We start from the raw sequence: 16634 nt of genomic DNA, 5'->3' as shown, positions 1-16634 counted from the left end.
ATTTACCTTGTTAGATCTGTTAATAATGTCATGTGACAACTGAAGCATTACATCCTGTGTAGAAAGTCCCCTTCTGAAGCCCATCATGGTGTGTGGTAGAAACAATTATTATTCGGCGTATCTTGCAGTCTATTAAGCACAACATGCTCCGTTAGCTTACCTAAGCAGGATGTAAGCAAGATTGGTCTTAGGTTATCGAGGTTTATCTTTTTGTTAGATTGTGGAATAAAAATCATCTTGGCGTGCTTCCAGGATAGGGGTATGCTACCACTCTCACAGCACTCATTCAGGTAATCCGTGAGCGCTGTGACCGACTTTAAATCTAGGTTCCGCAGCATTTTATAATTGATTTTACCTAGTCCAGGCACTGAATTTGTCTTGAGTTAGACAGTGCGGCGCAGATCTCTGCGTCCGTGAAAGGCTCGTCAAGAGTTGGGTTGTTGCGTCCCGTATAGTTCGAGTACAAATCTCCATCTTTGCGGGAGTTCACATATATACCTTGTAGCGACGACATGAATTGTTCCCTGCTTCCGGGATATGCATGGATGATCTGGTCTAAAGCGTTTCTGTTGACTGTCTTGGGCTGGGCTGGGTAAAGGAGGTGGCGGAGAAGGTTCCACGTGTTCTTGTTTCCAAGCTGCCCGTTAAGGTCGTCGCATATCTGATGCCAGTTCTGGCGTGTAAGATTAATAACGTGATCTTTACTTTCCTTCTCAAGGCGTACAATCGCTGCGGATCCTAAGAGTGATACGCAAAGTTGCAGAGCAAATCAAGAAACATCTTTAAAAATTTCCTTCTACGCGATGTATATCACCTGGTACTTTTTACCGCGTTCCAAACAAAGCCCGCGATATATGAAAAAAAAAAAAACAACAATGTGGCGACGGAGCACTAACTTGTAGTCTTGTCATTGATCTGCCTAAATGTCAGCTCACAGAGTTTGTTAACGCGTATATTGCGAGAGACATATGAACGTTAACGAGACCTTAATGACAGGCCACAATTAACTTAGACGTTATGCACCTCTGACCAACGGTTTCTTGTATTTTGCAAAGTTCATGAGCTATCTTCTGTTTTCTCGTCACCTCCTTTGCTCCTATAGATCTTTTCTGTGCTGAAAATTTTCGCTGAGATGTATAGTAGCGTTTGTTGTAGTTACGGAAAGATTGCGAAAGAAATTCTTGCATTTAACACATCTGCCACCATTTCATTATTTTGCAACGCGATAGCGTTAGAAGGTCCTTTCTTCAAAGGATTCCGTCGGTGCTGTGAGCGATATAAATCAAGAGTATTCCTTTGACAGGTGGTAACTGGCAGGTTGCACGACTGGGCACCGTTTGGTCGGCGGGTTGTTCGACGTCACGAGATCCCGTCTTACCGCTTTATTCTAATACGCATGTGTTAGATGACAGAGACACAAATTAAGAAATTATTGAATAAAGGATTAGGCGCACGTAGGTGAACATGGATCCGCGAGGGTAACCGCAGACAGGAGCCATTAGCTCTGTCGCCTCATCCCTTAAACGAGAAGCTCAGCGCCAACTTCGGCGCCAATGACGTGGCGGCAAATATTGCCCACATCTTCAAATTATTCTAAAATGTAGGTAAGCTAATCTAGAATTAATGTTCTGCATTATAAGTCTTTACCTCGTAAACTAAATCTTAGCGTCGGTGCATCCTCTTGTTAAACTTGGCTTTGGGAAATGAAAACAAATAAAGCGCATCTTCGTTTTACGGCAGAATAATTCGTCATCGTTCCTTTCCTTAACTCTCCGGATACACTTTATGGACACTCGTACTGTACGAAAGCACCGTCCTGTGCGAAGGAGAAGGCGGAGGAGGAAGAAAGACTTCGTTCAACAAAAAGGACCTTGCTCACTGGTGAGATCATTATACCGAGTCTACACCGTGACCGAGTCTCCACTGGCTTGAGCTGTCGTGGGGAGCTTTTGTATGGGGGCCCATTATAATCCTCCAGGTAAGCGCCTCCTGCTTCTCAAATTACCTGTTTATCGCTTGGCTTACCTCTACATCCCGACGAAATGTGGAGAGAACGGGGAGGGGCATGTGTCGGTTTATAATGAGATGTAGTCGGTGGAGGTTTTGGAAAGGTGTTCATCTGTAATTTCCTCCAGGAGACGGCGTCGGGCGTTTCGAATTTCCTTTGAAGGCGGGAAGGGGGAGATGGGGGAGAGGGGGAAAGAAGTGTCTGTGTTGGAGACTGAAACTCGAGACGTTCGTTATACGTGGAAGGAAAAGGGGGCAAAGGTGAGCAGTGGCCTGAATAAATAAAAAGAAATGTCAAAGAGGCGATACAATTTTAAAACAATACGCGTTTAAGGTGCCGTTCGTAACTGCCAACGACAAGACCAACGACAACGTGTTTGCTACGTGGTAGCCATCTTTGACCTTTGACGGGCAGCCAGCGCCGGCAGCTTTGACACATGTTTGTGAGCTCAGACGCGAGTAGAAGGAAGGCGAAAAGCGATGAAATTTATGGGCCGACTCAGCAAGCACGCTCACAAACGGTGGCGCCGAGAGCGTACACATATCCGCTGGCTGTTGATCGCGCAACTCTCTCTCAGGCCAGGGCAGCCTGCGCAGCGCAACGACATGTCCGGCTCAAAGAACTCCTTGTAGCAAAAAGGCGAACGTCGCGTCGCGTCTTCACACTCCCGTCTGCTGACGAGCGAAGAAAGCGCGCTTTTCCATCAGCGACCTCTCTTTCATATATACGTGTAATACGGCCCGGCCAGGCACATATAGAGATAGTGGGTCGAGGGTATGGCGGACAAAGAAAAAAAACGCGAGATAAAAAGAGCTCGGTGCGGGCGATAAGGATGCGGACAGGTAGACACACGCGCAACGGCAGTTACACCTGAGAGGCGCGGTCGAGGTCCGCGCCATTTTTTATGCGCTTCGCAGTGATATGTTGTTTGTCCGAGATGCAACATCGGTGGAGGTGGATGTCGCGATGACAGCGTACGAGCGGTGAGACAAGCACGCCGAGACCTCCTCGTGCAGGATGGCGCTCCGTACCGTGGCCCCATACTTTATGCTCGTCAGCAGCGTTTGCATATCGGTGAGTACCTAGAGTAACCACCGAATAGATGATGCTCATATATTGGTGCCAGTCGTGTCTGAACGAGATTTTGAAGCGCGGTGCGCAACGAAAAGGTAGACATGCTATTACGTATATTTACGGATCCTTAGACGAGTTCGAGCGTTTTAGCGAAAATCTTTCAAAGGCGTGGTTTAAACTGACATCATGGCCATCGATATTTGGAGATGTATTCCTCGGAGTGCTGACTGACATAACCCCGGTATCCCACAGACTGGAACCAAGCACTGCGTGCGTTCTCCAGTGGCGGCACTAACGCTTTGTCGTCCACCTGTGACGTCAAAGCAGCTGATTTGACGTCACAGAAGGAACGAGCGCAGCATATTGGTCGCGAGTCACGACAGGCAGAACGGCAAATGCATGACGGTGCTGACGGATCGCGAAGCGTTGACAGCCGAGAGTGCGGAATGGTCACATTCGGAGAGAAAGCCCAAAAAGATTTGGGCTTTGGCCTCAGTTGCATTTCACAACGCATGCATACCCTCAGAGGCCTTCACACAAAATGCGAGAAAGAGAGTACAGGCCAAATAAACGAGGAGAAAAAGGGAGGGGGGGGGGGGGGGGCTGTTATAAATTGTACTCGTTGCCATAGGCATACGTAATTTCATCCCTTCTTCGCGTTTAAAGCATTTCGCGGAAGAGTGGATCTTGAGCGAAGTAAATCCAGAATCAACATATAGTAATCATTTTTTGATGAAATGCAGATCCTTTGCACTACTACATAATTTATCATCGTATTCCCGCGGATAAAGCTACCAACCGACAGCCTTGAAAAAAGGTATTTCACAGTAGTTAATGACGATCAGCAGCATTATTTTCGCATGGAACACAAAGACGTTGTCGGAGATGTAATTCACAGCTTCAGCCAGAACAGTAATTTGCGCACTCACATTATTATCACTTTTGCGTTCACCAAAGGGACGTAAAAACATGCGTGCCAAGGATGCGGGATCGAATCCTGGCCGCGGCGGCCGCTTTTCAATAGAGGCGAAAATCATAGCGCCCGTTTTCTGCGCAGTGCACCTTAAATAACTCCAGGTTGTCGCAATTTCCGGAGCCCTCCCTTACGGCGTCTCTCATAGACTGAGTAGCTTTAGGACGTTAAATAACAAGTCAAGCCAAACCGAAAGCATACGAGAGAGTGCTCTTCTGTGAAATAAATAAAAACCTCCCAATGTTTTTATTGTCTTCTAGATCGAGAAAAAAAAATCAATGTGTGATAAACGTTCCCCTCTGTCCACAACCACGCAGCATATGAGAGAGAGAGAAAAAAAAAACTTTATATGTCAGTGATTTAGACGGTTTTGGCCTTGGGTTGCACTCAGCTGCTCCAGGTGGCCGGCAGTTTAAGTCTGTCAGCGACCTCTTGCGCTATTGCCAAGGCCCGGAACTGGACGTCCGGATCCCGGCTGGCGAGAACAGCTTCCCAGTGTTGCAGAGAGAGAGAGATGGTTCTAGATCTGCAGGAAGTGGATCCTCCGCGCTGTCCCAGATTATATGTTCTAAGGTGGCAGGCTCGCCGCACATTTGGCAGCACGGATTTACAATGTTGAAAAAAATTTGGTATACGTCCAGGGGTTTGGCTGCGGTATTGTGCCAGAAAAGTTGGCCACCCTGTATACGCAATGCCTGGTGTCATCGACGGCACCGGAACCATGGAAGAACGCAAACATTATCTTAATTCAAAAGAAAGGGGACGCTAAGGACTTCAAAATTACAGACAGACAACGGATCCAAAACCCCTTCCAACCAGCACCAAAGGGTCAGAAAGAGATTACCGGCAACGCCAGGCAATTGATATACAAGAGCAGCACACCGGTCTCCGCATGACGATGACACCGGCATCACGTTTGCAACCACCGCCTACTACCAGGCTGGTTCACAGCTGCACGCTACTAGCCACAGTGGTCGCAGGTACTGGTCCGCAACTGAACTCGAGTTAACGGCCATCGAAATGGTCCTTCAACACTGCACCAAAGAAGCACATCGTTTCATTCACATCTACAACGACAGTCAAGAGGCTATAAAAACTCTGAAAACCCGTTCTTACAAGACCTCAGTGCAACACCGCATCAAACAGCACATCCGCTATCTGCAAGAGACCTCACAAGTCTTGGCACGGATTCATTGGACACCTGGACATCACGCACAAGGAACCGGGAACAGGTCTGCCCACGAGGCCGCTGGCGCGCAGCTAGAGGAAGACCGCCGTCATAGCTTTGATGTGGGCCAGTCCAACTCGGATCATCCGGACCACCCTCCAGTCTCCCTCATCATACCGGACTCTGTCATCACGCGGCTTAAACATATGCGGAGAGGTTTGTTGCGGGACCTTGTCCCCGATATTGCTCCTTCGATCCCTTCCGGCATTTCTCGCCCTGCCCAAGCTCTCATTCACAGGGCGCGAGCCGGTGCTGCGTACGCACCGGACATCCTGAGTCAATGGCGCCGAGCCAAGATCGGCTGCCCCAACTGCCCTGCTGACTCCGTTGACCTGCAGCGCTCGATCTGGACCTGTTCTGGCATGGCGAGCCTCCACGCCCGCTACACATCTGCTCACCACATTCAGACTTACGAAAACTGGACACCCCCACTACTGACGCCAAGCTCAAGCTTAGTGCCCTGCTAGACTTCATGTCGGAGTCTGGCGCCCTCAAACCTCGCTTAGCCTACCCCCTTTCCCTGTAGGCCTCAGTTATCCTTATGAATAAAGATTTATGAATAAATGAAAACCACTCCGTGCACGCGTGCGCATGCTCTAATTATTTTGTGAGGTCATATCGGAACGTCGAAGCTCACGCTGCTCGCCTCAAACGTCTAGCGCCGCGGGGCGTACGTGCCGATAGTGTTGGGGTTCACACCAAAGCTGCTGTAGACGATGCATTTGGAAACACTACCGCTCACCACAAGAGGTGTAATTTTGTCACTAGCACACCATAAATGATTTAATAAATCAGTTAAAATAGCGAACAGTTTTATTTATCCGTCACCTTCAGCAACGAAGCAGGCCATATGACAGCCTCCGCCAGCCTTCAGTCAGCTAGACTGGCTTCATCGCACGGCAAGTGGTGCACTGAACTCTGGCTTTCTAGCATGATAGCAGTGCCGCGTTGAAAGCAAGCACGCCAGACCGGAGGTCACTTTCAAGTATACTCGACGTTCACATCATCAAGCGGTTTTGCAGCGAGCTGCCAGGAGGTGCCGAAGGTTGCGCAGCCGACCCGGTTCCGCGCGCGGAAAAATAAATAAATAAATAGATAAAAAGATCATATAGGGTAACACCATTATGAGAAGCTCACCTTGCGCAGTTCGATACATCAAATGTTCCCTTCTAGCGGAGTTCGATAAACGGAAACAAGACTCCTATACCTTTACATGGGATTTTCAGGGGGATATTTCGATATATCCGGGTTCGATATATATCCTAGATTGCTTACACTGTATAATTTATAGCATTAGTTGCTAATTTGTAGCATTGTAGAAGCAAATAGAATAAGCATTATAATATTTTGCTCTAACTTTAGTGCCTTTTGCTATAATAATAACGTCATTAATTCCTTTTTAACATTAATATGATGTTCTAATGTAACTTCCATAACATTTTAAGAACATATTCTATAACTCTTTGTTGAATTGCAATAATCCTGAGGAAAGGATACAGAGCTTAAAAATAAATGGTCTTGAGTTAGAGGGAAAAGCACTTGCCGACGCTTTTAACGAACACTTTGTTAAAATTGGAAGTAACAACGCACCAGACATTGATCTTGATGGTATTCCATACAACTCTAGCTCTATATTTTTGTATCCAGTAAATGAGGGAGAGATAATTAGCACAATTCACAGTCTAAATAATAGTACCGCTAAAGATATTGATGGTATCCAAATAAAACCCATCAAATATGTTGCTGACCTTCTCTCTCCTTGTCTTACATATATCTTTAATATCTGTATAAGCGAAGGCACGTTTCCTCGAACGATGCAGATAGCGCGAGTCGCTGCGCTCTTTAAAAAAGGCGATAAAAACGACTTAGGAAACTATCGACCGTTATCAATCCTTCCCGTCTTTTCAAAAGTCTTCGAAAAAGTTATTTTAAAGCGACTATCCGAATTTGAGCAGAAACATTGCCTGCTGACTGATTGCCAGTATGGCTTCCGTAAGGGTTTAGGCACACAACTCGCACTGCTACAACAAAAAGAACACATACTAAATCAGTTTGAAGAAGGAAGACTTGTGTTAGGAATTTTTATTGACCTGTCAAAAGCATTTGACTCCATTAGTCATCAACTTTTAATTAAGAAACTCCAACACTATGGCTTTCGTGGTAAAGCCGCATCTCTTTTATGCTCCTACTTAGAATTTCGTAGACAAATAGTCGTCATAAACAACCACAGTTCTAACCCATTACCTATTTCAGCAGGCGTCCCACAGGGCAGTATATTAGGACCATTTTTATTTAATATGTACGTGAATGATATTGTGAATATTGATGCAACCGTGAAATTTATCATGTACGCGGATGATACCAGCATATTATTAACCGGTAAAACTAGTGACGACCTTGTTGATGCTGCTAATTTAACATTAATAAAACTAGACGAATGGACGCGTAAAAACAGCCTGACGATTAATGCAAACAAAACAAAAGCCGTATTTTTTCGAAGTAAAAACAAAAACCTAACAATACAAAAGTCTATCTACTTAAATGCCACTCCTCTCGAAATAACTTCCAGTATTAAGACATTAGGTGTTATCTTTCAGCAGAATATGTCATGGGATGTCCACGTGGACAGTATGCTTATTAAGCTGGCACAGGTAATTGGGCTAGTATACCGCAATCGCAATTTACTACCACCAAAAATCTTACTGTTAATTTATAATACCCTATTCTCCTCCCGACTCAATTATTGTCACTTAGTTTGGTCTACGACAACTTATGGAAATTTGCAGAAGCTTCACAAGTTGCAGAAAAGGTTTGTAAGAGTAATAGAAAATCTGCCGTTTTATTCACATACGTACCATCTCTTTCCCAAATACAACATAATTCCTGTTACCAAGCTATTTGATTATATCCTTTGCAAGGCAATTAAGAATGAAAACGCCAGCAACAGTTCATTTCTACATCGTCTAGCCAGGTTACAACAAAACGCTACTACACGCCAGACACGTTACACGGAGCTCTGGAAAGTAAGGACGTTTCGCACAACATACGGCCTACAAACACTACAGAATAAACTACCCCGGTTACTAAATGATTTAAATCATAAACATATCCAACTTGAAAAGGTGACGTTCAAAACACTCCGCCGGTATTTCAACATGTACTAGGACACTTCGCTTGCCATTCCTGTTTACTCTGTCACATTGTTGTTTACCCTGACTGTACCGCTTGTCTGTATTCACTTTGATTTGAATTTTATTTGAAGCAAAAATGTGCTTAATTTATCTGTTACTTTCGCTAAACTCATTGCCATCGCACATGAATGTTCCATTGCTTTTGTAAGTGCTTTCTAGCTTCATTCTAACACATTTTCTGTATAATTTTATGTAGTTTTTATGAGTGATTGTAATTGCAGATGTTTTCATGTTTTGTTTCTATTTTCTTTTTGGATGAGACATGCCGTTTCATTGCGCCTATGATGCTGTCAAGTGTATAGGGGGGCCTCCGGCTTTGTCAAGCTGTCGCTTGTGACAGCTTTTACTGCGGGTCTCCCGCGCCATGTACTCATTTGGCGCAAATAAAACCATTATTATTATTATATTTGGAACGTGCTACTTCGCCACCAGTCACCAGCCTGACCAGATGTAACTTTCTAGTCGGCCTACGGGTGAACTTGCAGGCGTGTCCTGTTACGACGATCTACGCCGACGGCGGAGCGTTCATCAGAGACGAACCTCCTTATATAAATATGGCTGCGAAATATCCGAACACGTCTCACGGGTAACTGATATACCCAAGCTGTTTCAAGCGAACTGGGTGTGCTAGTTTCGCCTGCAGTGTTTATTGCGCCTTTTATATAGGCGATTATCTTTGCAATGCACAAAATAACTACTGATAGCGACTTGAGGAGCTGTCACACGTATACAGGCTACTGTGTGTATGCAGCGAACTCGAAGCTCTTTTTCAGTGTGCTATGCTCTACTACTGTCTGCCTTGTTTCAGGTGAATCTAGCTTTATTCATATCGAAACTATGGCGCATTTATATGCCAGCTGGGTAATAAATTAGACAACTGCCCTCACACAGGCCTTGGCTGCATGATGGTCATGTGGACGATTTTTTTGTCCATGAAGATATCGTTTCATTCTGGGACGGCGTCGTAGTCACCTTCGGAAAGCAAAGTACGGGATTATGAGATCCCCTTAACATTATTGGCAAAACCTCGTTCTGATATAAATTCTCATCATATGCTTTGCAAGAAAAGACCTCTTGAATATGTTTGTAGAAAACAGCCAGTTTTTGTATCGCGACGCACAACTATAGTTTGCTTCCCTGTGACACGAGTCGGCTAATTAAGTGATTTCAAAGAGAATTTTACTGTGCAACTAATTCTCTTCTTGAATATAAATGACAAGGAGAGTGTAGGAAGAATTAAAGGCATAGCTGGCAGACCGATCCACAATAGTAAAAGGCAAAGTATCTTGGCGTAATTTTTAGAAGCGCTGTTTAGATGCACGCCACATAGACTTCTGTAAGAGAAAAACTTGCGAAAAGAAGACTTATGTTGGCCTGTTTAAAAGCGTCGAAATTTAGCAGAGATATAGCAAGAAGAATAAGCGGAGGTGTCTACGTCGGTGCTCGAACAACTATACTTCCGTGCCCCAGCCGCACGCGCTAACCATTGCTCTAGGCCTGCTTTTTATTCTTTATTGCCTGCTTAGATAACACCGCACAAATACAGATAAATATGCACCGTGTATCATTAACGTCTAAAGCGAAACAGGCTGAGGGACACACACACACACACACACACACACACACACACACACACACACACACACACACACACACACACACACACACACACACACACACACACACACACACACACACACACGCACACGCACACGCACACGCACACGCACACGCACACGCACGCACGCACGCACGCACGCACGCACGCACGCACACACACACACACACACACACACACACACACACACACACACACACACACACACACACACACACACACACACACACACACACACACACACACACACACACACACACACACACACACACACCAGAATATGTACTTCAGCATGTTGCAAAACCAAAATACCTGTTCTTTACTGCACACATGTCCGAGCTTTGACGCGCGATGCCCATCGATTAGCCTCAGTTCACTGCACTCCACCCGAGGCAGTCATCTCCAATCGCACTCTTTCACCTCATCCTTTGCCAAGTAGTTCATCCGGCATGGACAGCTACAAATGCCAGCTCTCAAATTGGCATTAAAAACTTTGGAGGTTTATCCCGGTTGGAAATAGTTATCCGAGATAAAGCACTGCTATTCATGCCACATATCAGCCTGCGCTTAACTGTTAACGCACTCGGACCGGCACGTACCTCAGACATGGCAACACTCATCAACCAAGCGCTGGCGAAGTAATTGTTAAGCCCCTCGCCTAGTCAAGTGGTCAGTGCATGTAAAAAAAAAAAAAAAAAAAAGAATCCGAGGAGGTCGAATTTTCCGGGGTATTTCTCTACATAGCCTCTGGCTCAAGGTGACTTGGGAGTTGTTATGCAAGGACTATAATCCACGCTCTAATAAGCAGGGACGGATCGTGCAATGATCGAAAATACTGATCTTTGAAAGCTACCACGTCTCCTGCGGCGAATAAGTGAACTATACGTACAGAAATAAAGGTGGAAGTATCGTATGAATTCCCGAAGGCTCATGTCCGAGAAATAGGCTAGGCCAACATATATGTTGGCTCTCAAATATTGTCGACAAGGTATACCTATCTTACTGCACAATTTGCAACTGATTTGGTTAAAGGCGACAACCTTACCAGGTAAGCCTAACCATTTTCCACGTGCTTGCAGCTCTTCGGCATCGTACTCCTCGTGCTGGGCGGTCTGTTGCGCTCGGACCTGGACGTGCGCCGCATTGCTGAATACTTTGCTGTGTTCGACAACTACTCGGCGGCTAGTGTGACCACAATCTTCGTCGGCGCCTGCCTGCTGCTCGTCGGTTTCCTGGGCTGCGGCGCAGCCTTCCTCCAGAACAAGCGCCTCCTTATAGCGGTCAGTTGCCACTTTCATGACTTCACTGAGGCCACGGGCGTTCCCTTTTTCTTTTTTTATTTATAAGAAATCAGCCCGCTTCGAAGTGAGGCGAAGTAATAGTTCTGACAACTGATAGCCATACTGGCATCCAGCTCATTCGCGCTTCGTATGCTTCCTGTTGTTAATTCGACCAACATTAACTTGAACTTCCTACTAATTTATATTGACCCTTTATTTTGTCGTCATGATTAGAAGACTGACTAATTCTAAACTTCGCACAATGTGAACAAATTGTCGGTCCACTTCAAGCTGGAGTTGCGGAGACCCGGCCTTATATATGGCGATTTCGAAGCCGTTTAGAAACATTTATTTAATATCTGCGAGATGGACATCTGTTAAATCTATGAAGGTGAGTTTTATACCAAGGCAGACATTACTTACGTGATATACGTTGATCATTAGATGATTAATTAACTGAAATTAGGGAATCAACTTTATTTTACTATTTATGACTATATTATATTGCATTATTTTGCGACATTACATGTCATCAGAGCCTCAGATTATCCCTGTTTTTCAATTTTCAATAAGTTTGTATGCACTGGAGTTCGAAATATCGAACATCAAAACTGTGCATTTGAAAGCCCATTGAGTTGGCTCTCCGGCATTACACATTCGGAAAGTTGCATTTACTGTATTTCTTATAGGCATCAAATACAGACGTTTGTAAAATTGATGTAGTAGAGAAAGCGACATGGTTTTGACCACATTGTGATGCAAAAAAAAAAAGAAAAAAAAAAAAAGAAACGTCATTATACATTTATACAACGTGGTAAAGTCAACTCAAGAAGCTTTCAAATGCGCCTTTTGGACATTCAGTAGTTCGAGTCACAGTGTCCAACAAGAAATTTGTATAAAATGTTCATGTTTGATGTTGACGGCTTCTGATTTCACATTATATCATTGTCTTTTAAATAATAAACAGTTGCATGGGTAATTTTGGGTAAAAAATCGTGTAATTACATTTTAAATGCACAGTAATTTCAAGTTTGCTATGAGATCAACTTGTGGAATTAGAAGAAGTTACCTTATTTGATATAAACATAACAATAAATTATTATTGTTCAAATTTGTGTACACTGCTTTCTTGCTCAATGCCCTCTGGCCACATTTGCCTTATCATGGTTTATGACTAATAACATTTCATTCAATGACAGAGCTAGAGCTCTGGGCTTCAGCCAACTTGAGTCATTGACAAGTGTTGCAGTTTTCAGCTTTCTTTAAAAATGCATTTTTTTTTCATTACAGTACAATGTGTTCATGGTGTTCTTTGTTGTCCTTGAGTTGGCTGTCATGGGCCTGGTATGGAGGCATGCCAGAGGAGAAGCGGTATGTATATGCAAAGCGTTATCATACAGCATTCCAATTTGCCATAGAGTCCTAGCTTACATGCGCTTTCAGTCATTGATTAGCACTGCCAAACAAAACTCTAAATTCATTTCTTATTTTGGTGGTCATTTGAGACATAGTGTCTGCATGAAGCCTTAGTGTGATATATACATTTTATGTCTGTGTACCCCCAATGCATCGAAAGTCAGCTTTAATAAAAAAAAAAAAATGTGGGTTTCAGTTCAATAGCACTTCAGTGCGGTTGCTGCCATGTGAACTCAAGGTTAAAGCAACATCAAAGTTTAACCTCTTCAGTTATGCATTACTCGGTTGTATTAACAGGGAACAAAGATCCAGAATCGAGAAGCAACGACAGAACAGTCAATTTAGGTTTGTGTGTTTGTCTATCCATAGCTCTATGCATGCTTTATGCTCCTTCTACAGATGGACATGTACCTGTCAAGTGCCATCCGAAGGCTGATTACAAAGTCTAAGAATTCATTTGTGGATGTTGAATACTTCTTAGATAATATGCAAATCAAGGTGAGTACATTCATGACGCAGGAAAAAAATACATATATTTTTGCTGCTTGGACTTACATATCTACTCGTCTTGGTGTCGAATCAAGCTCCAGTGTTGTGGAGGAGCAGGACCCAAAGACTACGAGAGACTGGAAATGGATTATATGGGAAGCTGTTTCTACTACGACAACGAGGTAGAAGCAATAGCAGTTTATCAAAACGTGAGTAATGCCGACGACCAATCAAGCATTTCTAGCTGAAAAAATAACACATTTTTTCACAAGGGGTGATTGTCCTGTCGCACTCAATATAAATTGCAACGCATCATAAGCGAACCAACTGAGGCTTCCGATATAACAGAATTCACTCTTCTTTTACAAGAGAATTCAGGTAATACAAATATTCAGCTGACTTTATTGTTTGTTTTCACATCTAAATACATAAATTTGAGCACTCTTGGCCTCGCGCTGCATTGAGAACTGAGCGATCACTGCATGCCGTGCATTGCAGCTCACGTTAAAATTGATACTACCCGGATTTTATCATACAGTGCAGTCTGCTCACACAAAAAGGTGCAATACTTTCTTTAGAGCCAGGTAAACTGTTTAAAAAAATGCCGCCAATCATTGTCAAGATACAGCTGTGCACTGGTATTTCCTTTGAATATTTCAGAAGTGGTTTACAGTAATGTTGAAGTCAGAGTAATTGAGGCATCCGAGCTAACTCCACAGTGCTTCATTAGTTCTTCAAATGCTTTAACAGATTGCACCAACTAAACCCTAATGCTACTATTTAGTTTTTTGTACCTTGATATGCTATATAGTTCATTCCAGCCATGTTAGATGACAGAGTGCATGTGCTATGTCAGAGAATGCAGGTTCAATGTAGTGCATTTTATCTTTTCTTGCATTTTCTCCTGTATTACAAAGTGTTTGGATAAAGCTCTACTTAATAAGTCCTTATTAATAAACCCTAAATCAGAATTAAAACCCTGGAAAACCAGAGAAAAAGAAAACAGCAATGGATACACATTTATGTGTGTGTGTGTGTGTGTGTGTGTGTGTGTGCGTGCGTGCGTGCGTGCGTGCGTGCGTGCGTGTGTGCGTGCGTGCGTGCGTGTGTGTGTGTGTGTGTGTGTGTGTGTGTGTGTGTGTGTGTGTGTGTGTGTGTGTGTGTGTGTGTGTGTGTGTGTGTGTGTGTGTGTGTGTGTGTGTGTGTGTGTGTGTGTGTGTGTGTGTGTGTGTGTGTGTGTGTGTGTGTGTGTGTGTGTGTGTGTGTGTGTGTGTGTGTGTGTGTGTGTGTGTGTGTGTGTGTGTGTGTGTGTGTGTGTGTGTGTGTGTGTGTGTGTGTGTGTGTGTGTGTGTGTGTGTGTGTGTGTGTGTGTAAATGCAAAACAGTCATTTAATTCACCAGCAAGGTTTTTTGAAAGAGTAAATGCAGAATCAAGAATTGGTTGTGCGAATTATTCTTTTCAGCTAAAGACACTATTTTGGTGCTTCTTGCAGGGTTGCGGCCAAGAAATTAGGAGGTTCCTGATGGCAAAGAGTCTTGCTGTAGGCCTAATATGCCTCTTCATATTTCTCATTCAGGTTTGCACTGGCTCTTTACAGTTTCGTTTGTTTCATGTAAAAGAACTGACACTTATCCCAGTTCTCACTTGCAGGTGGGTAGCATATCAAGTGCAGTCTACGTGCTCAAGGCGATAGGCAAGCCAAGACCTAAAGTTACAGCGGTGTGATAAAGACCATGAGAGCAAAGCTGCCGATGAAGAGCCCCTCACATCTTGCACATATCATCGCTTCACTAAAAAAAAATTAAGCCATTTAGCCTTGCTGTCTTTTCTGGCACGTCTCCGTAATATAAACGTCATATTGAAGGTGCTATAACACAATTTTGTGCCTACATAAGCATGCTTTCACAACAGCTAGTGCGGATGATGGAGCATCCCTGCATACACAGCAGAATGAGACATCACATATAGCTTTTCATACTACGTTATTAGAGTTATTATATGCACAGCTGCTATTTATAAAAATTTTTGCCTATACCGTCGTGTGGACTGAGTTATATAGGCCAAACTGGCAGCTATTTGAACACAAGGTTAAAGGAACACTGTAATGATATAGGCAAAATGACTAACTCTGGAAACCTTGCACCCCATTGTGTAAAACCCAAATACAAGCCTGAATTTGAAGGAACCACCATCTTAGGCCGTTCAAAAGAAAGAAAAGAAATAGAAATAAAAGAAGCGTTTAACATATGGGAAGCCGGAGAAGTCAAGTGCGTAAGCACGCTGTCAGTTATGCTAAAAAGTCAGGAGATAAAGCTAATAAAGGAGCCTACGTGTGCGGGGATATGACACTGCCTGTGCAATGAGATTGCGAGATTTCTTTTATCAGAGGATGCGCGTGGACTGTTTTATATGTAACCCTGTTATGAATAAACCATAGTTGTCAGTGCGCGCTTGTCCCGTGTACGTCAGTTTTTCTGCTTCCTTGTGTATCTGTTTTGTTGTGAAAGCAATATACTACGCGCATTTTCAAGCCCTTCGCGTAACACAGCGGTGGACACGTTTGACCTTAAGCGAAAGTACGTCATACTAGCTGCAGAGAAAAGGGCCCCCAGCTCGGCTCGTCGGAGAACACGGCGGTGCACACGCGCCACGCTTAGCGCGCCGCTCACCAGTGGCGCTACTGTCGGCGTGACGTCATAACTCAAGAGGCAGTGACATACTTTTTGAAAAAATTTAACCATGAAGATGACGCATGTGCTGTATGTGGTAACTCCAGTGAAATAATTGACCATATTATACTCGAATGTAATGGTATCCACCCGGAAGTTGATGCAGGCGCAGTAACTGTTCCTGAAGCTCTGGGGTTTAGAGATACCAGTAACCGGGTGAATAAACCGGCGGTGGAAACTATCAAAAAACGACTGGAAGATTGGTGGCTTAAAAGCAGAGAAGTGACATAATGTTAGTAATGTAGAAACAAAAAATTTAAGAAATAGAATGATGGTTTAGTTAACCAATCTAAATCAATAATTAAGATATAGGGAGAAAAATGAGCACGATAGCTACTGCTACCACCCCGTTTCAAAGGGGACGCTCCTATATTCCATCCATTCATCCACCCAATACCAGCTGCAGAGAAAAGGGGCCCCAGCCAAGGAGGATATAAAAAAACTAAATGAACTCGGTGAAATACTTGGGAGTATCCTTCTAGAGTGAGATGCCGTGGAACACTCATAACACATATGCAACAAGTTTAGAAGCGCTGCATGGTTATTCTTTCATATTAAATCTATCGTTCCATTGCGCATGCTCTTGCCGACAGCACTCTGCGATAAAAACTTGGAGGGTCTCTTAGA

General features: G+C 43.9%; 1 protein-coding gene across 1 annotated transcript; it reads left to right on the top strand.

The window, feature by feature from the left end:
• Positions 1 to 2855: 2855 nt before the first annotated feature.
• LOC146190573 (23 kDa integral membrane protein-like) lies at positions 2856 to 15724 on the top strand. Its single transcript, XM_084599811.1, has 7 exons — positions 2856 to 3082; positions 11172 to 11372; positions 12663 to 12743; positions 13188 to 13286; positions 13373 to 13486; positions 14771 to 14854; positions 14929 to 15724. The coding sequence occupies exons 1-7, from the start codon at positions 3026 to 3028 to the stop codon at positions 15001 to 15003; spliced, it is 711 nt and encodes a 236-aa protein (XP_084455937.1). The 5' UTR covers positions 2856 to 3025; the 3' UTR covers positions 15004 to 15724.
• Positions 15725 to 16634: the final 910 nt, after the last annotated feature.

The sequence above is a fragment of the Amblyomma maculatum genome, chromosome 4, assembly GCF_055883805.1.
Source record: "Amblyomma maculatum isolate TAMU_Amacu chromosome 4, ASM5588380v1, whole genome shotgun sequence".
Taxonomy (NCBI): Eukaryota; Metazoa; Arthropoda; class Arachnida; order Ixodida; family Ixodidae; genus Amblyomma; species Amblyomma maculatum.
The sequence above is the reverse complement of the archived record's forward strand: the minus strand, read 5'-3'. Positions and strand labels throughout refer to the sequence as shown.